We start from the raw sequence: 21,800 nt of genomic DNA on the forward strand, positions 1-21,800 counted from the left end.
TTTATTACACTTGTGGCTAACTTTATTCTCTCACACATTCTGCCAAGTTTCTATCCTTTACTCTCACTATATCTCACCATCTAACCTCACACAAGTGCTCTTCTTTCTAAAGTCAGCTCACATTCTTTTTTCCTTCTAATAAGATTCTAATCTCTCTTTTTCACCTTTCATAAACAGTGGCTAGTTGGGTGAAACATGGTTATTGCTGGGTTTCTCCAAAGGAACTCCTACCTGTTCTCTACTTGTTAGTACTTTATCCCATAGAATACTCTCCCACTCTCATAATCCACTCCACCTTCACCCTCCCCCAGATTACATACAAGACAAGATGGGAGTTGTAAATATCAGTAAACCTGCTGAATTGGAGAACCCACCAATAAAAGAGCTACCAACAAGTACAGCCGAAGTACAACAAGGGAGCCCACACAAATAGAAGAAAGGGCAACCCTACAGCATCCAGACAGGGAGATCAAAGAGACCTCACCACTGAGTCCCACAGAACTCCTACCACACAAATACACCCTATGAAGACAGCTGGCAAATCAGAGCATCTGGAATTGTAGAATCAAACAAAAAGAGTCACATAAAATGGGAAGACAAAGAAAGAACCCTCAATTGAAAGGAATGGAAGACTCCCCACTAAAAGAGCTAAATGAAATGAAGGCAAGCAAACTATCAGATATAGAATTCAAAAGAATGGTTATAAGGGTGTTCAAGGAACCAACAGACAACTACAAGGAACTGAATGGGAACTATAACAGTATGAAAAAGGAAATAGAAACTATAAACAAGAACCAGAAAGAAATGAAGAATACAATATCTGAAATGAAAAATACACTAGAAGAAATTACAAGTAGCCTGGATGAAGCAGAGGATCAAATTACTGAGCTAGAAGACAAGGTAAAAACAAATGCCCAGGTAAAGCACCTGCATGAAAGAAAACTCAAAAAATATGATGACAGATTAAGGGAACTGCAAGACAACATGAAATGCAACAAAATTCAAAACATAGGTATATCAGAAGGAGAAGAAAATGAGTGAGGCACAGAAACCCTGTTTAAGAAAATAATAACAGATAATTCCCAAACCTCAAGATGGGAAAAGCCATGCAAGTTCAAGAAGCACCGAGGGTCCCAATCAAGAGGAACCCACAGAAGCCTACTCCAAGACACATCATAACTAAAATACCAAATTTTAAAGACAAAGAGAGAATCTTAAAAGCAGCAAGGGAGAAACAAGGAGTAACATAGAAGGGAGCTCTGATAAGGTTAGCAACTGATTTCTCAACAGAAACACTACAAGCCAGAAGAGAATGGCTAGAAATATTCCAAGTGATGTAAAGCAAAGGCCTTCAACCAAGACTGTTTACCCAGAAAGGCTCTCAATTAACATGGAAGGTGAAATAAGTAGTTTCTCAGACAAAAGTAGGCTAAAAGAACACAGCTCCACCAAACCAGCACTGCAAGATATGCTAAAGCGACCACTTTAAGAAGAGGAAAAGAGTGAGAGACAGAACACAGGTAGAAAGAGGGACAATGAATAAGTACCTATCAGTAATAACTTTATAGGTAAATGGATTAAAAGCTCTAATCAGAAGACATAGAGTAGCAGAATGGAACATGACCCACACATATGCTGCCTACAAGAGACCCACCACACAACAAAAGACCTACACAGATGACCAGTGAAGGGTTGGAAAAAAATACTTCAAGCAAATGGGCAGCAAAAAAGCTGGTGTAGCAATACTTATATAAGACAAAATAGACGTGAAAACAAAGGCTATAAAAAGAGACACAGAGGGACACTTTATAATACTCAAGGGAAGAATCCATCAAGAAGACATAAACATTATAAACATACATGCACCCAACATAGGAGCACCCAAATATATAAGGAAAATCTTGGAGGACTTCAAGAAAGATATTGACAGCAACACAGTTATTCCAGGGGATATTAACACCCCACTGTCAAAGATGGGTAACCCTTTCAAATAAAATATCAGTAAGTATGTTGCAGCATTGAAAATGTCCTTGATCGAATACACTTAACTGGTATATATAGAACCTTTTATCCCAAAGAGGCAAAATACACATTCTTTTCAAATGCACATGGAGCATTTTCAAAGAGAGACCACATAATAGGACACAAAACAAGCCTCAACAACTTCAAGAAAATTGAACTTATACCAAGCATTTTCTCAAGACCCCATCATAAAGGCCTGAAAGTAGAAACCAGTCCTAATGACAAAAATCAAAAACACTCAAATTCATGAAGATTTAATAACATGCTATTTAACAATGAGTGGGTAAATAATGAGATCAAGGAAGAAATCAAAATGTTTCTGGAAACAAATGAAAATGAACACACAACAGTCCAAAACTTATGGGACACAGCAAAGGCCACCCTAAGAGGGAAGTTCATAGTGATACGGGCCTACCCAAAAAAGACAGAAACATTTCAAATAAACAACCTAATCCTACATCCACAAGAACTGGAGGAACAATAAACAAAACCCAGAATGAGGAGTAGGAATGAAATAACCAAGATCAGAGCAGGATTAAATGATATAGAGACTAAAAGAACAATCCAAAGGATCAATAAATCCAGGATCTGGTTCTTTGAAAAGGCAAACAAAATCGACAAGCATTTAAGCAGATTCATTAAGAAAAAAATAGAGAGGATACAAATAAAATCAGAAATGAAAGAGGAGAGATTACAACTGATACCACAAAGGTACAAAGGATTATAAGAAATTACTATGAAGAACTATATACCAAGAAACTTAAAAACTTGGGTGAAATGGACAGATTTCTAGAAAAATATTATCTCCCAAAACTGAATGAAGAAGAAGCAGAAAGCCTGAACAGATCGATAACACCTGGTGAAATCAAAGCAGTAATCAAGAAACTCCCATCACACAAAAGCCCTGGACCAGATGATTTCACAAGATAATTTTACAAAACATTTAAGGAAGAGCAAAGACTCCCAAACTCTTTTTACAAAGCCAGCATCATCCTCATCCCAAAACCAGACAAAGCCACGACAAAGAAAGGAAATTATAGGCCAATATCACTGTTGATAGATGCTAAAATCTTCAATAAAAATAAGTTTTAAAAGCCCTGGCTGGCGTAGCTCAGTGGATTGAGTGCGGGCTGGGAACCAAAGTGTCCCAGGTTCCATTCCCAGCCAGGGTACATTCCTGGGTTGCAGGCCATAACCCCCAGCAACCGCACATTGATCTCTCTCTCTCCCTCTCTCTCTCTCTCTCCCTCCCTAAAAATAAATAAATAAAAAAATCTTTAAAAAAGTATGTTTTAAAAATAAGTTTTAAAAGACATCATCCCACGTTTTAATTGTTTTAGTTGGGAGAGTAATTCCATTTATTTAGTTTATTATACATCCAGAATTAAAAGTTCTTTTCCTTTTAAAATAAATAAATACAATATCTTCTGTTTATCATGCAGTATAACTTGTTTTTTTTTAAATACATCACCTGTTTTAGCTCAACACATTATTTTTCTTTATCTGTAATTTCATTATGCTAGTTGTTTTCTTGGGGGTCCTCCAACGTTCAATGACTTGGCCTACTACAGCATTTAGCCTATGGTCATATTCACAGTTATGATTAGTTAAAAAAACAATGCCGTAATAACAACAGAAGAATGCAAAGCATAATCAGCAAAGGGAAAAGGAACATAGGAAAAGTCTAGAGGAAACCAGGTATAAGGCTCCTAGTATTTTCTTTCAGTGGAATCACACAGGTTATGCTTAATTTCTCCAGCAATGAATTGTGACCTGTGTGAAAAGTTGACCAGATGCTCCTTAGAGATTCAGTGATCAAGGTTTTTGTTGGGGGCTGGTTGCAGAGGCATTCTCTTTCTAACATATATCAAGGTTCAAGACTCCCAGAAGAAAAGCATGTGTTCAGTTTAAATCATATTATTTTCACAGTTTAGGTACAGTGAGCCACTCTTATTAGAGAGTGATGGGAATCTTACCAAAACTTAAGTTCCCAGATGGCAGTCAAAAGCCAATCTTCAAGAGGCCTTTCTAAGGATAAGAGTCTCAAGCCAGCACAATTCTTTTCTGCATAATTATAAATACCAATTGTGAATTGCGAAAACCAATCAAATGATGATATTTGTGATAACATATTAGAAGTTAAATTACCTTACAGTTAAAAATCTTAACTGTAAAGCTATAGTTATACTCTAAAATAATTTAATAGAGATGATATTCTAATGGTTCAGTTACAGGAGAAAAATATTGGAAGTATAATGGTTAATACTTGTCTAAAAATATTCCTTAATCTTTTGGGAAGTGACTTAAAATTGCTAATGGAGAATTATCTACAAAATCTTTAATAGACCAATCTGTGGTTATTTGGTCACATATTTTTCTTTTAAAAAATTTTTAAAAATATTTTATTTATTTATTTTTTAGAGGGGAAGGGAGGGAGAAAGAAAGAGAGGGAGAGAAACATCACTGTATGGTTGCCTCTCATGCTCTCCCCACTAAGGACTTGGCCGGCAACCCAGCCATGTGCCCTGACTGGGAATTGAACTGGTGACCCTTTGATTTGCAGGCCAGCACTCAACAATCACTGAGCCACACACGCCAGGGCTAATGTATTTTCTTATGTGAGTTCACAAAGAAAATAAATTTTCCTTTGTTTTTATGTATACAGTACAAGTCTTGCCACATGGTTAAGTGCATGAAGGACATGCTGCATGAATGAATGAATGAATGAATGCATGAATACCTCCACCCCTTGACTTGATTTCAGAAGTGATTTGAAGTCAACTTCTGCAGAAAGCATTGTTTATTTTTTTATTATTTTTTTCAAGCAAAGGTAGTTTCTTAGTAGCTCTTCAACAAAGCATTCATTACTCACTTGCATACATTGAAGAACAAGAGTTTACATTGGTTCACAATGAATACTTAAGAAACTTAATTGTAAATCCATTTTGACTTGAAACCGAGCACTACTTTCAACTCTATCCATGTCTCCAACACAACATTAACTATAAAATGGAGTGGAACACAAACATTAGAGTAAAAGGTAATCATTTTTAAACATTACGTCTTTTCTGACCATAATATTTAGCCAAACTGAACATCAGTTGTAACTGGATAGTAGAGGTAAGTACATCTCCCATTTTTTTTGTTATTCTAAGTTCTAACTGGTCACAATTTTATTTTATATCCCTTTTTAATATATACATTGGGCCATATTAATTTTCAATGTTCTCTTTACCTCCTGTTCAACCATTTCATGTTTAACTCATCTTCTATGATAGAATATAAGCTAAGACTATGTTTGACTATATTTGGGTGCTCCTTTTAGCACCCAAACAGAAATTGTATCACAGGAGAACTGTTAAACTTACCTTTACTGAAGAATGTGCTAACCATAAAGCCAAAGAAAATTGAAGCAATGGCATAACATATAAGAAAAACAAAGATGCAACTATAGTCACTGTAGCGGAAGATTGGTTCATTGGAAATCTAAAATAAAACAATATGACATAATGTAAGGCACGCTATAAACACAAGGGAAAATGGAGAAAATGATAGCCCTAAAGAAACAGATCACACTGCTCATTGACTGAAGTTCATTGAGTTGAAAAGTTAACTAAATAACTTATTTCTTATGGAAGCATTTATGTTTTTTTTTTCCCCTGAGGCTGAGCAGGCTATTGTTTCCATAGTGTCGATAATATAAGCCATATTTCCTCTTCCTGACAACCTGAGAACAATCAGCCAACACTTGAGAGGGATTACTTTATCCCTCTCAAAGGTTAGATGCAGCAGGCTGCAATCAATGAGAACTAAGATGTCTAATACAGTAGACAACCACATGTAGCTACTGAGCACTTGAAAAGTAGTTAGTGTGACTGAGGAACTGAATTTTTATTATCATTTATTTATTAAAAAATAGTGTCAAATACATATTAAGTATTTCTGATGAAAATACTACAAATGGATTGGGATGTGTTTTAAGTAGAAAACATAAACTGCAGTTTGAAGACTTAGTACAGAAAGAAAGTAGTTACAGCATTGAACAACACAGACAAAGTTCATAGGCTTATGGAGTTCATGTTCTCCATATTTCTCAACTCACCTTCCCCCATCAAGAGGTAGAGTCTATTTACTCATCCCCTGGAATCTGGGTGCACTCTGTAGTTAATAGTGATGAGATACCATGTCTTCACATGGTCTGATTGAAAGAACCCATGGAGAGGCCCTGAGACCATGTGGAAAGAGAGACCCAGCTTAGCCTAGCCTTTCAGACATGCCTGCCAAGGCACAGCCATCTGGGTGAAGCCATATGGGACCTGTTTGGCAAATCCAGCCACTAACTGAATTCCACTAAGTGATTCTCCTCAACCCTACATAGAGCAAAGAAATCATTCTGCGGAGCCTGCTCAAATTCCTGACCCACAAAATAATAAGGTATAAAATAGATGCTATTTCACTAAAAAATAAAAATAAAAAGGAATGTAAAATATCTTAATTTTCAAATTGGTTGCATGTTGAAATATTTTGTATATATGTTGAATTAAATTAAATATATTATAAAAATAATTTTACTTGTTCTTTTTACTCATTAAAATTTATAGTGACTACTAAAAACTTAAAATTACATATGTGACTCATTAAATTTCTGGACTGCACAAAATTAGACACTTGCCTTGGCAAAGAATAACACACATATCAAAGTGATAATAATCATATAAAAAAAGAAGACTGTGAAGAAATAGGAAGCCCAGATCATCCATTTTCTAAGTCCAATTATGAGTTGGTAGTCCTGTAGGAAAGTTAGCACAAATCAAATATTACAATATATCAGTAATCATTCCCATTTAAACCTATATAAATAGGCAATATCATCTCTATTTTGTGAATGAGGAAATCAATTCTCAGAAAGTCAATTGTTTTTATCAAAATTATGCAATTAATAAGAAATGTATTGACACTAAAATATATTTCCCCTGAGTCAGAGATCTTTTTTAATATTATACCTAGTATTGGACAAAAATGAAAAGCATTTCAAATTAACCTTTGAAATATCAAGATCTCTTTAATATTTTACTCTACTTCCAGGAGTATTAGAGAAATATATCTATGTTTTAAAAAAATCCAATTATAAGTTAGAAGTCAGTTGTACTTCTTATGTTTGAGCTTTATAGCCAATGTGGCCTCCCCACCCACCCCATTGCTTTCAAGATTTTCTCTTTGTCTTTGGTTTTCAGCAGTTTGAATATAATATGTCTAGCTGTGTGTCTTTGTGTGTTATATTTATCCTGCTTTGTGTTCTCTGAGCTTCTTGAATCTGTGGTTGATATCTATCATTAATTTTGGAAAAATTATCTGCCATTATTTCTTTAGCTCTCTTCTCTCATATATTTTCCAAGTATGTACTTGTTATACCATTTGATATTGTCCTACCACTTTTGGATGCTTTTTTCTGGATTTTTACATTTTGTCTTCTCTTTGCATTTCAGTTTGTGTAATTTCAACTGTCTTGTATTCAATTCTCTGATTCTTTCCTTATCAAGGTCAAGTCTGCTGATGAGTCTATCAAAAGCATTTTTCATTTTTGTTAGCATGTTTTTTATTTCTAGCAATTTCCTTTAACTTCTTATAGTTTTGCTGTCTGATAGCATTACCTATCTAATCTTGCATATTATCATACTGTGCAGAAAAGAGGTAACAAAGAAGGCTTGAGACTATGAGGAAGTCATGTTTTCAAGGTGGGCCCTTGGCTGAAATACAGGAATGTGGCTGGTAAGTTGTACCCTAAAGTTACAAAAATTTTCCCTAAATGTTAGGTGGATGACTGTGCCTAAACCATTTGTACAGACAAATGTATTCAGACCTCCTTATTAGGAGTTTGAAATGTTGGTACATGCTAGGCAAAGGGTGCCTATATGACCAGTCCCCAATCAAAACTTTGTATACTAAGTGTCTAGTGGACTTCCCTGGACAAGAACATCACAAACTTGTTGCTGGATTTTCATTGCTGGTGTAAGAGTATGCTCTGTGTGACCTCTTGTGAGGTTACTTGAGGAAGTCTGCAGGTAAATTCCTCCAGGCTTTGTCTATGTCATTTTCTCTCATGACCCAGCTACGGATATTTACTATACCACTATAATAAATTCCAGCTGTGAGTATAACTATATGCTGAGTCCCATGAATCCTACTGAATTTCAGAAAATGGTGGTCTTGAGGATCCTGGACATGTATACCTTTCCCTTTAGAGCCTTTAAATCACTAATCATAGTAATTTAAAATTACTTGTCTGATACTCATCTGTGTCTTATCTGAGTCTGGTTCTGATGACCAATGTACCTCTTTGGATGGTGTCTGCTTCTTAATTTTTGGTGTGCCTTGTAATTTTTTGTTGAAAGCCAGACATGTTATCTAGGGTAGTAGATATCAAGATAAATAGGCCCAAAGTATAGGGATTTGTGTTTATTTAGTCAGGAGTTGAGTTTTGTTTGAATTCCCTGTTACTCTAGGTACTAAAGATTACAGATTCCCTAGTGACTATTCTATCTCCTTCCTTGCCTTCAGGTTTTTCCCTTCTGTTGCTTCCCAGAGGTAGTTTGCCTCTGAAATTCTTCCAGCTTGTAAAATTGGTTAAGTTATATCACTTTCTGTTCTAGATTTGCTGCTACTGGGTGTAATTTCTACCTCCAATGAGGACTATGTAGAAATAATCTAACTCTCCATATAAAAGAACTCCACAGGCCTAAAAATATATTTATAGAAACTTTATCAGAAAATAATTGGGATTACCTTCAATCCTTTTTCCTTTTCCCACACAATGAATCTCATGATGGAAAGTACAATTGGAGAGAACATGAGTATGAACATCAAAGGGAGAAAGCCACTAATGCTCCAAATTAATCCATCGTGAGAATGAGCTGGGTGTGGAAACCTCTGTATAAAAATGCTAATGCCATCAAACAGCTTCTGTCTAGCACTGTTCTCATGATACAGCATAATGGCTTTATCTAAGGCATTCTGTACAGCCAGGAACCCTTCTCTGATGTACCCTGAATGAGAAAACATTGTCAAGTAAAATACACTAAGTAACAGCTCAGACACACAAAAAACAAGGCAATTCAAGTAAGTAATAGTTTGTTACCTACAGAACCTAAATTTACTGTTGTCTCAAGGCCAATTGAACCTAATTATCCTGAGAACATATCATTGTTTTGAAACCAAAGGGATACTTCTTCAGCTGAATTTGATTTACATCTTCCCCAAATTAAGTATATTTAATGAAAGTAACAGGTTTGCTAAATGCAATTTACTTTTACACAAAGAATACAGATTTAATTAAACATCGGTGAGATAAAGACTTGAAAATGTAAAAAAAGAAATAAAGCCAAATTACAGATATATTCTAGTAAATTATGCAGAATGGCCCCAAGGAAAATTGTTTCACTGAAACTAAGTCAGCCATACAAATAAAAGGCAGTTTAAGGTTTAAGTTGATTTTCTTCTACTATTTTTTTAAAAAATATTTTATTTATTTATTTATTCTTTTAGAGAGAGGGGAAGGGAGGGAAAAAGAGAGGGAGAAAAACATTGGTGTGAGAAACATCAATCAGTTACCTCTTTATTTGCACCCCAACTGGTGACTAACCATGCAGCTCAGACATGTGCCTCACCAGGAATTGAACTGGTGACCTTTTGCTTCATGGCACTACACCCAACCAACTGAGCCACACTGGTCAGGGAAACTCATGGATTATTTAGACATATGTTGTTCAATGTCCAAATATTTGCCATTCTTCTAATTATAGTTAAATCTTAAACAACATGGTTTGAAATTCTTAGGACCACTTACATTGGGTTTATTTTTCAATAATAACTACTGTTTTCTATCCGTGAAAGCAGAGAGCCTATGGTATGCACTGATCTATGTCATTTTATATAGATGACTTAAGCATCTGTGGATTTTGGTACCCAGTTCCCAAGGAAACACTAAGTTTGGGGGGAGTCAAAATTTATACACAGATTTTCAACTGCAGGGGGCTCAGTGCCCACATGATGTTGAAGGGTCAACTGTATCATATTGACCTCTGATTTAATTCAACCAAAGAACATACTCTATATGATTTCAATCTTTTTCATTTCAATGAGATATATTTTATAACACAGCATAAAATTATCATGGTGAAAATACCATGTGCCCCTTTAAAAAGTGTATTTAACCACTGTTAAATATTTGTTCTACAAACATCAATTAGTTCAGGGAAATTGAAAATGTTATGCATAAGCTGTATGTCTTATAATTGTTTAGATGTTCCAATAGTTATTGAGAAAATATTAATGTCTTCACCTGAGTGTAGGATTGTCAAATTCTCCCTTTAATTCTGTCAAATTTTGCTTCATGTATTTTGAAACTCTATTATTAGATGCAGAAATATTTATAATTGTTATGTTTTCCTGACTAACAGGGTTTTTTTCTTTTTCTTTTATTTTATAAATTGTCTGTTTTTAAAATTGTGGCTAAAACATACATAGTATAGAATTTACCATTTTAACCATTATTAAGTGTACAGCTGATTGGCATTTTTAATTAACTGTTCTTATTGTTCTTCATTTACGATTGTCCCCATTTTACCCCCATTACCCTCCCCTGCCCTACCCATACCCACTTCCCACATTCAATCCTCTCCACCCCTTGTCTTTGTCCATGGGCCCTTTATACATGTTCCTTGACTTGCTCTTTCCATTCTTTCACCTGTTATTTCCCTTCTCCCTCCCCTCTGGATAATCTAAAAACATTTAAGTTGATAAAATGATATATAGACATGAGTGGGCAAGCAATGTCAATGAATTAAAATGTGTGTATTTGGAAAGTATAACACTAAACCACAACTACATAAAGATAGATATATTGATATAAGAATTGAAAGAGGATAAAGCATGACATTGATATGTATATATACATGTATGTGTGTGCATATATATATATATATATATGAATTAGATTTCCAAACATATGGGATTGCAGAGTTGTTTTGGTAGAATATAAATTTAATTTTTAAATTTATCACAAATTAATTTATATACATTACCACAAATATATATATTTATACATATATACAAATAAAACCATATATATGTATATGTTCATATGTAATTGTGATAATAAAATAAGTATGTTAAGGAATCACTCACCAGGACTTCCTCCTTCATGGTCACTTGGGTTCCTAGGGCCTGAAGAAGGATAGATAGGAAAGAGCAAGGCTGTTTTCCACCCTGACAAGTCTGGCCACAAGATAGTCCTTTGTATCCTAACAAAACGCAGGTGATATTTTACCTAGAAGTGGTAATAGGAACACACTACGCTTAAAATCAAACAAACTGAAAAGCAAATATTAGAAATAAAGTTAAGACATAAGGAAAACCATGTGATTTGAAAGAGGATACTCATCTGCTGTAAAAGTAACACTGAATGGCAGGAAATGACAGTGACCCCAAGCTTAACATATGCTCCAGTCATATCTACACTTGAAGTCCTCTCAAAATGCAGACAGTTCACAAAAAACAAGATATACAAATGGTCCATAAATACATGAGAAGTTTTTCAATGTCAAACAATGAAATAAATGAAAATTAAAAACACAGAGGTATTTTTCTTACCTGTCACATGGAAAAATCAAAGTTTAACAACACCCTGTTAGCAAGGCTATAAACAAACAGGCACTTTAATTCACTGTTTGTGGGATGAAAAATGGCACAACTGCACTGGGGAATCTGGCAATGTTTAACAAAACTACATATGCATTTACTGTTTCATTCAGCAATCCCACTTCCAGGAACAGACTTGAAATATATATCTCCAACAATATGAAGAAAATGTGTGCACAAATTTTTTGAAACATTATTTGTGGTGGAAACTTATTGAAATTAATTGCTCATACATAGGAGGAAACTGCATAAACTATAATACCTCTACACAATAGAGAGTTATGTATCTGTTTAAGGTATAGTCAGAAAATAGAAATCATACTAGATAACTGAAAGGGTAGGAAAATTCTAACATATCAGGTAACAACAGTAGACTGCAGCTACAAGCCCTATAACCAATGGAACAAAAATAAGAGTTTGGAATTACTAAAAATCATAAATTTAGATGAGAGATCCCGTGGGGCTAAAAACCGAATTTCTGAGGAGGCCACATAAATCATGCTCTGTTTCAAAGCATGAAAAAATGATCCTTTGGGATTGGGACCTACGTTTCTGAGAAGGAGCTCCATTTGCCTAGCACTGGTTATCTTTGAGAGGGTGTGTTGAGGCTGATTGGAAAAATGTTGGACAATCTGCAAACTTTATTTGGCTGCTATTAAGGGAAGAAAATGCTACTGCCTCTCAAAAAAGTATTGCTGGGATGTCATTTACAGGAACTACAGGCAGACAGAAAGCCAACAGGAAAGATCACATTTCTTCCCCCAGAGTCTCATACAGAGGTGGTGGAAAGAACAGAAAAATAGCTACAGCATCAAAGAATGTCAAGAATAGATTTATAGTCTAAAAGAGACTTACTAACAAATATGCTACCTTGTGCATAAAAAGGAAAAATGAGGTATACATACATATGTAATTTATACTATATAGTATATATTAACTTAAAAGTATATATCACAATGTATTTATATATAATACCTGTGTAATTTATATTATCAATACATTTAATCTTTGGATGGATTGCAAAGAAGTTGAAGACATCAGTATACTTCCACCATAATACTTCAGCATTTACTAGAATCTAATACTTTATAGTTATTTGAGGTAAAATTTACATACAATAAAATGCACAAATCTTTTTAAACTTTTTATTTATTACATTTTTTTCAATTACAGTTTACATTCAATATTATTTTGATTTAGTTTCAGGTGTAGAGAAGAATGCAGCCACTATGGAAAATTAAGTGTACATCTGCTTAACTGTACATGAGTTTTTATAAATGCAGCTTTTGTAATCCAAACCACTTACAAGATAAATAATGCCCTCACCCCAGAAAGTTCTCTCATGATCTTTTCCAGTTGATACATAACATTCCCTCACAGACAAAATTTTTCTGATTTCACCATAGATTAATATTGCCTGTTATAGATTTCATATAAATGAAAACTCACAAGTATTGTACTCTGTTTCATAAGGCTTCTTTTTATTTAGAAAGATGCTTCTGAGGTTTTTGCCAGTGAGCAATATTCCAAAGTACAAATAAAACAGAGGGCGTTAATTTTCTGGTTGATGTACACCTGACTCCAATATTTGGCTATTATGAATATTCTTGCAAAATTCTCTTTGTGAAAATATGTTTTCCTTTCTTTAGGGTAAATTCATAGGAGTGCAACTAATGGATCATATAGGGTAGATATGTGTTTAGTTTTGTTTGAACAAACAAATGACAAACATTTTTCTAAACTGATCATACTACTTTACAATCCCACCAACAGTGGCTTCTCATCCTCACCAACATTTGCTATTGTCATACTATAATTTTAACCTTTCTAGAGAAGGGTAGAAGTATGACATTGTGGTTTAAATTTGCATTTTCCTGATGTATAATGATATTACACAGTTTTTCATGTCTTTTTTGTTAGAAAATTCTTTTTTTTAATATTTGGGGACACAAGCACAGCCAATCAGTGATAAGAATGCAACTTGAAATGGCACTGAAGATACTTTGAGCCAATGTACATTGTTGAACCTAAATCTATATCACCACATGGATAATTCTGACTCAGTAAATGGAAGAAAGTTGACACAGAAAAATAGAGTCATGAAAGGATGGGACACACAGAAATAACATACTATTCCACTAATGGTTTTATGAAACTTGCTTTCTACTGACAAGCATCTGTATTCTAAACACAGAATTTGTCTCAATGTCTACATATTATAAATTGACCATTATTTCCACCAGAGTCAGGATATAATGTCTACAGGATCTTCTAAGGAGGACTTCTAGTCAAGATGGAGGTGTAGGTAGACACACTGTGTCTTTTCGCACAACCAAAATAAGAATAACAACAATTTAAAAAACAAACCAAACCAAACCAAACCCAGTACTGACAGAAAATTGAACTGTATGGAAGTCTGACAACCAAGGACTTAAGGTAGACATATCCATCCAGACCATTAGGAGGGGCGGAGTCAGGGAGACAGGACAGAGAGGGCTCAGGCAGGGTGGTAGGTGGACCCCCAAACAGGCATGCAAATAGGCAACTGGCAGACCCAGCAAGGCGGCGGATCGTGGAGGGGGGCGGTGTGTCCAGTCCCACATTTGCACACAGATAAATCAGATGAAACTGGGGAGCGAGACAGACCATGCAACCCAGGGCCCTAGCCCAGGAAAAACAAAGCCTCAAACCACTGCTTGAAAACACCTGTGGGGGTTGAGGTGCTGGGAGAGACTCCCAGCCTTGCAGGAGAGTTTGTTGGAAAAACCCACAGGGTCCCAGGATGTACACAAACCCACCCACATGGGAGCAACAGAAGGACCCAATTTGCTTGCAGGAAGCAGAGGAAGTGACTGAAATCTGGCAGAGATGGGAGCAAGCGCCCTTGTTCCCTCTGGGACCCCTCCCCCACATATAGCATCACAACCCAGCAATGTGAGTTGCCCCACCTGGGTGAACACCTAAGGCTTCACCCCTCACTCTGTAACAGGCATGTCAAGACAAAAAAATGGCCCAAATGAAAGAACAGATCAAAACTCCAGAAAAAATACAACTAAGCAATGAAGAGATGGCCAACCTATCAGATGCACAGTTCAAAACACTGGTAATCAAGATGCTCACAGAATTGATTGAATTTGGTTGCAAATTAGATGAAAAAATGAAGGCTATGCTAAGTGAAATAAAGGAAAATGTATAGGGAACCAATAGTTATGGGAAGGAAACTGGGACTCAAAACAATAGAATGGACCAGAAGGAAGAAAGAAACATCCAATCAGAAGAGAATGAAGAAACAAGAATTCAAAAAAATGAGGAAAGGCTTAGGAATCTCCAGGACATCTTTAAATGTTCCAACATCTGAATTATAGGGGTACCAGAAGGAGAAGAGGTAGAGCAACAAATGGAAAAGTTATTTCAACAAATAATAAAGGAGAACTTCCCCATTCTGGCAAAGGAAATAGGCTTCCAGGAAGTCCAGGAAGCTCAGAGAGTCCCAAAGAAGTTGGACCCAAGGAGGAACACACCAAGGCACATCATAATTACATTACCCAAGATTAAAGATAAGGAGAGAATCTTAAAAGCAGCGAGACAAAACGAGAGAGTTACCTACAAAGGAGTTCCCATCAGACTGTCAGCTGATTTCTCAAAAGAGACCTTGCAGGCAAGAAGGGGCTGGAAAGAAGTATTCCCAAGACATGAAAGGCAAAGACCTTACAGGCAAGAAGGGGCTGGAAAGAAGTATTCCAAGACATGAAAGGCAAAGACCTACATCCAAGATTGCTCTGTACAGCAAAGCTTTAATTTAGAATGGAAAGGCAGAAAAAGTGCTTCTCAGATAAGGTTAAGTTAGAGGAGTTCATCATCACCAAGCCTTTATGTTATGAAATGTTAAAGGGACTTATCTAGGCAAAAGAAGATAAAACAAACATGGACAGTAAAGTGATAGCACACTCACAATTATTAACAACTGCACCTAAAACAAAAACAAACTAAGCAAACAACTAGAACAGGAACAGAACCACAGAAATGGAGATCACATGGAGGGTTATCAACAGGGGAGTGGGAGGAGGAGAGAGGGGAGAAAGGTACACAGAATAAGTAGCATAGATGGCAGGTAGAAAATAGGCAGGGAGAGGGTAAGAATAGTATGGGAAATGAAGAAGCCAATAGTTTATAAGTATGACACATGGACATAAACTAAAGGGGGGAATGTGGGTGGGAGAGGGTGTGCAGGGTGGAGGGGAGTAAAGCGGGGAAAATGGGGCAACTATAATAGCATAATCAATAAAATATTTTTTAAAAATCTTCTAAGGAGATACAAAGTTCAAAGCACTGTCATTCTCTCTCCTTCCCATTGGCTATGCTATCATTAGATTTTTAATGCCAATGAATATCCTAATTCTCAATCAGTGGGGATGAGCCTTAGTGTTTTCCTAGAGATTTATTTAAAAAATTACACTCTGTGTTTTACTCAAATAAAGAGGAGTATTTCCATCTCTGGTTTTTTGAAGATGCATCTGTATTAGGCTTATTTATTGTACATGCTTTGAAGAACAAGAAGCATTGCTTGAATAGTCAAAGTTTGTCATGAATCTAAGGCCCTGTGTATGAAAGATGCAATTCTTGCCTTATCTGCATCATGCAGTAATTAAGAGCACAGGCATTAAAGTTACTCAGATCTGGATTCATATTCTTGCTCTACTGTATATCTGTAGTTTTATCTTGGAAAAATTAGTTTATTCGTTTATAAAATAGGGCTAGTTATATCAAATTCATTAAAAAACTTTCTCACCTGAAGTGGCAGAGGGTCATTGCTGTTTTTGAAGTCATTGTCAAAAACAATGGCAGCCAGCACTTTGTGAGACCTAGAGTCATATTTCACATACTTCTCAAACTCAGTTTCTGAAGAAAAGCCTTGCACTGTAAAGAGGCAAAATTATTCACCTAAGTAAGATTGTCTGATAATTCCTCATGAGAGTGGGGGCACTACTTTACATAGAGAAAGCCTATCTGAATACTATAAATTTTAACACACTGTTTCTCAAATATTGTAATCAAAACTACTTAAAAGTACTTAGGGTTCACAACAATTTTAGGTATTGTATAAAGTTCTACTACAGCTTTATATAATAATCATTATAAAACATATGTAAAGGTAAGTCATCAGGAAAACACAAATCATTATCACAATGAGATACCACTTCACATCTATTGAGATAGCTATGATAAAAAGGACACATGATAACAAGTGCTGGTAAGGGTATTGAAAAGTTGGACCAGAATTTAAACGGTACAACAACTTTAGATAAGTCTGGTAGTCCCTCAAAAAGTCAAACATGAACTTACCATATGAGATACTCATTCTATTCCTAGGTATACACTAAAGAAAAGTATAAATATATGTCTACATAAAACTAATAGATGCCTATTCACAGAAGTATAATTTATAATGGCCCAAAGATGGAACAACCCACCAACTTGATAAAAGATATGCCAACCAATGCAGAACGTCCATGCAATGGGATATTATTTGGCAATGAAAAGGAATGAAGCAATGATACATGCTACAACATGAACTTTGAAAACATACTAAGTCAAAGAAGTCAGTCACAAAAGATTACATATGGTACTTATACAAAATCTATATAAAGGGTTTGTTTATAAACCATTTATATAAAAGGTTTATAATAGGGTGAAGGGTTCACAGGAACAACTATAAAGGACATATGGACAAAAACAAGGGGGGTGGAAACAGGGGAGGGATGTGGGGATGGCTGGGGTGGTGGGGAGGGGTGGGGGAAAAGTCAGAAAACTGTACTTAAAGAAAAATAAAACTCAAAAGTATTTAATAAAAAATTAAGTAAATAAAAGACTTATAATAGGCAATTCTATAGTGACAGAAAATAGATTAGTGTTTTCTTAATCCTGGTAAAGACAGAAAATTATGGTGTCATGACTGAAGGTTACTGGACTTATTTTTGGTGACAAAAGTGCTCTAAAACTGATTGTGGTCATGCTTGCACAACTCTGGAAATATGCTAAAAGCCAATAAATTATTGTACACTTTAAATGAGTGAATGTATGATATGCACATTATGTGTTTAAAAAAAAAACTTTAGATAGCCCTGACAAGTATGGCCCAGTTGGTTGGGTGTTGTCCCACAAAGTGAAAGGTTGATGATTCAATTTCTGGTCAGAGCACATGCCTAGGTTGTGGGTTTGGTCCAGGTTGGGGTGTGTATGAGAGGCAACCAATGGATGTTTCTCTCCCTCCCTTTTTCTCTCCCTTCCACTCCAAGACAAAATAAAACAAGATAAATCAATGGGTGGAAATCACTTCAAACTGTGCTTTTAAAAAAACAATATGGCTTGCTAACTGTATGGAGATAGCAGAGGAAGGAGTCAGCCAAGACAGATCAGAAGAAATTTACTACTCTAAATAAGAGAAAAAATTGGAAAGAAATTGAAGAGCACTTCAAAGACCATTGGGACAATACAAAATGCCTAGTATTGATATTATCATAGTTCTAGGAGAAAAGAAAGAATGTCATGTTGAAAAGCAATTTTTAGAAATAAATGTTGAAAATCCTCCAAATTTGGTGAAAGAAACTTACAGATTCTAAAGGCTCAGTGAACTGTATATACTAGAATAAACCAAAATAAATCCATGCTTAGATACATCATAATCAAACTTTTGACAAGAAAGAAAGCATCTTAAAAGCAACTAGAGAGAAATGACACATTGTCTATAAGAAAGCAAGGACTGAAATGACTGAAGAATTTCATTAGATGATGTCCCATTTGTTTATTTTTCCCTTTATGTCCCTTGCTTTAGGGGACATATCCATGAAGATGTTGCTGCATGGAATGTCTGAGATGGGCAAAAGACTTGAACAGATACTTCTCCAAGGAGGGCATACAGAGGATCCAGAGACACATGAAAAGATGCTCAGTATCACTAGCCATCAGAGAGATGCAAATTAAAACCACAATGAGATACCACCTCACATCAGTCAGAATGACCATCAGAAACAAATCAACAAACAAGTATTGGAGAGGATGAGGAGAAAAGGGAACCTTAGTGCACTGTTGATGAGAATGCAGACTCATGCAGTCACTGCAGAAAACAGTATGGAATTTCCTCAGAAAATGAAAAATGGAACTGCCTTTTGACCCAGCAATTCTGCTGCTGAGATTATATCCTAAGAGCCCTGAAACACGAATCCAGAAGAACCCATGCACCCCAATATTTATAGCAGCACAATTTACAATAGCCAAGTGCTGGAAGCAACCTAGGTGCCCATCAGCAAATGAGTGGCTCACAAAACAATGATACATTTACATAATGGAATTCTATGCAGCAGAGAGAAAGGAGCTTATACTCTTTGTGACAGCATGGATGGAAATGGAGAGCATTATGCTAAGTGAAATAAGCCAGGAGGTGAGGGACAAATATCATATGATCTCACCTTTAACTGGAACATAATCAACAAAAGAAGAATCTAACAATAGCCAGAAGGCAGTGGGGAGGGGACAGTGGGGAGAAGGCTCTTCAGGAACTACTATAAAGGACACAGGGCAAAACCAAGGGGGAGGGTGGAAGCAAGGGAGGGAAGTCAGTTTTGAGGGGGTGGGCAGGGGTGGGGGAAAAATACAGACAACTGTAATTGAACAATAAAATAATAAAAAATAAAATGACGCTACTATTATGAAAAAAAAATGACTGAAGAATTTTTCCTCTGAGGCCAAGGAGGTCAGAAGAAAGTGGCAAATACTTTTTAAATGTTGAAAGAAACAACTGTCAATCCAGAATTCTATACCAAATGAAAATAACTTCAAGATCATAAAGTTGAAATAAATACATTCTCAGATGAAGGAACACAACAGAATTCATTGCTAGAAGACCTGCTGTTAAGAAATTATTAAAGGAAGTTCTTCAGAAAGAAATAATATGATGTGAGAAGAAAACTTGTAACTTTGAAAATGAAGGAAGAGAACAGCTATGGTAAATGTTTGGACAAATAGTTTTCTTAAGCTTTTAATTATATGTGTGTGGATTATAACTTTTCCTCATGAAGTTTTCAACTTACATAGATTTGCAACCTACAACTTAAAGAGAAAAATATAAAGGGAACTATAAACTGGTAACCATTTGATACACTGGTAAAATATTACTTCTAAATAGAGTGTGAAAGTTAAGTATGCACATTTTAACTCCAAGAGCAACCACTAATAATAGTATATAGTAGAAATTCAGTTTATCCATTTTTTTCCTTCATGGATAATCCATCTGTTGTCATGTCAGAGAATTCTTCAACTAACTCTAAGATACAAAAATTTTTTCTCTCTAAATGTTTTATCGCTTTTGGATCTAATTAATTTTGATGCAATTTTTACATAAGGTGTGGTTTTATTATTTTTATCTATTGATATCCAATTGTTCAGCACATTTGTTGAAAAGATTATTCTTCCACTAAATTATTTTGCACCATCATAAAATAATATTTTGACCTATTTGTGTAGGTCTGTCTCTTGGTTCTTTGATCTGTGTGTCTATCCCTATGCCAATAGCACTTATAACTACAATTATAAGTCCTAAAATTGAGGAGTGTAATTCCTCCAACTTTATTCTTTCTAAAGTGCTTTAGCTCTATCAAAAACAATTTAAGAATAAGTTTTACAGAAAACCTTAGTTTCTAACCTTTTATACTGATGTTTAAATTCCTCTTCATACTCTCAGTGATCTCTTTTACCACATTAATATTAGAAGGCACGTAAATCAATTCCCACTCTTCAGGATTTTTGAGGAAAGAAGGCAGACTACTGATGGGTTGAGGATTAAAATTGTGAGATCCAATAACATTTATATTAGTAAGTGCACGGAATAGCAAAAGCAACATTGGAAACACCAATGCTGTTAAGACTTCCAATATTAAATTAATGAACTGCCTTCTCTAGAAGAGGAACAAAAAGATGGTGTTAATTAACTTAGGAGTACACATTCAATGCCAATGGATAGCTCTATTGTATTAAGCTTCTGCCAATTTCACTCTGGAAAAGCCAGTGTTTCCTGGACTAATTTCCTGGACTTTTACCACCTCTCCTTTCCACTATGAACCTTCTTATAAGTCTATACTTATAAGACTATACTACTAACTAATTCAGTTTTATAGATTTGGAAGAGCTACTTACAGGCATGAAATTGATCTTTCAAACACATACACACACATCCTGAACTGCAACAAATGGGCATTTACTTTTCAATGGTGCTTTTACCTACCTTTATAGTAAAATTTTTCCAGAGAAGCACCGCAAACTGTTTGAATGTCAACAAATCCATTCTTGTACAAACAGTGTATGTTCAACTCCAGGTATGGAGAAGTGGTTTTGTAATATTAAGTTACCTAATAATGTAAAGATCAAGCAAATAATAGTATTACTTCTTTCTCCTAATTTTCTCTGTATTTGGATTTAAAGATTGATAGCAAGAATAACTATGTGTTTGAAATAAAGACAATTATATTGTTTCTATTTTTCTATTAATTTACTTAATACCTAATAAAGTTCCAACATGTTTAAAACACAATATAATAGATAAATAAATAACATAAGATGTGGTTCTATTTAACCAGAACCTGACATTTACTTTTCCTATTCCAGTTTCCAGGACCAGATAACTTTACAGGTAAATTGTACCAAATGTTTATATAAGAATAATAACAATCCTCTTCAAGTATTTCCCAAACATTATAGATAAGGCAACACTTCCAAACTCAATTTAGGAGGCCACCATTAATTACCTTGATACCCAGAAAAGAAACAACAGGCTAATATCCCTGATAAACAAAGATAAAAAAATCTTCAAAATATTCAAACTGACTTCAACAGCACATTAAAGAAATTACATATCATGATCAAGTAAAATTTATCTCTGGTATGTAAGGATGATTCAGCATATGAATATCATTAAATGTGATATAACATTAATAGAATGAAGGAGAAACATCATATGATCATCTCAATCGATACAGAAAAAGCATTCACCTTTTCATAATAAAAACACTGGACAAATTAGAGATACAAGG

The 21,800-nt window shown here is 35.2% G+C and overlaps 1 protein-coding gene across 1 annotated transcript in view; it reads right to left on the reverse strand.

Annotated features, from left to right (window-relative positions):
- Window positions 1-21,202, reverse strand: part of LOC114504532 (ATP-binding cassette sub-family A member 3-like) — a 244,777-nt gene extending 223,575 nt beyond the window's left edge. The window contains exons 1-7 of the mRNA XM_028522197.2: window positions 20,996-21,202; window positions 20,417-20,669; window positions 16,508-16,635; window positions 11,206-11,347; window positions 8,806-9,065; window positions 6,695-6,811; window positions 5,391-5,508 (exon numbers count right to left, since the gene is read on the reverse strand). Coding sequence (XP_028377998.1) covers window positions 5,391-5,508; window positions 6,695-6,811; window positions 8,806-9,065; window positions 11,206-11,347; window positions 16,508-16,635; window positions 20,417-20,669; window positions 20,996-21,055 — 1,078 coding nt within the window. The 5' untranslated portion in view covers window positions 21,056-21,202. The remainder of the gene's footprint in view (window positions 1-5,390; window positions 5,509-6,694; window positions 6,812-8,805; window positions 9,066-11,205; window positions 11,348-16,507; window positions 16,636-20,416; window positions 20,670-20,995) is intronic.
- Window positions 21,203-21,800: the final 598 nt, after the last annotated feature.

Source organism: Phyllostomus discolor, chromosome 3 (assembly GCF_004126475.2).
Source record: "Phyllostomus discolor isolate MPI-MPIP mPhyDis1 chromosome 3, mPhyDis1.pri.v3, whole genome shotgun sequence".
Classification (NCBI taxonomy): domain Eukaryota; kingdom Metazoa; phylum Chordata; class Mammalia; order Chiroptera; family Phyllostomidae; genus Phyllostomus; species Phyllostomus discolor.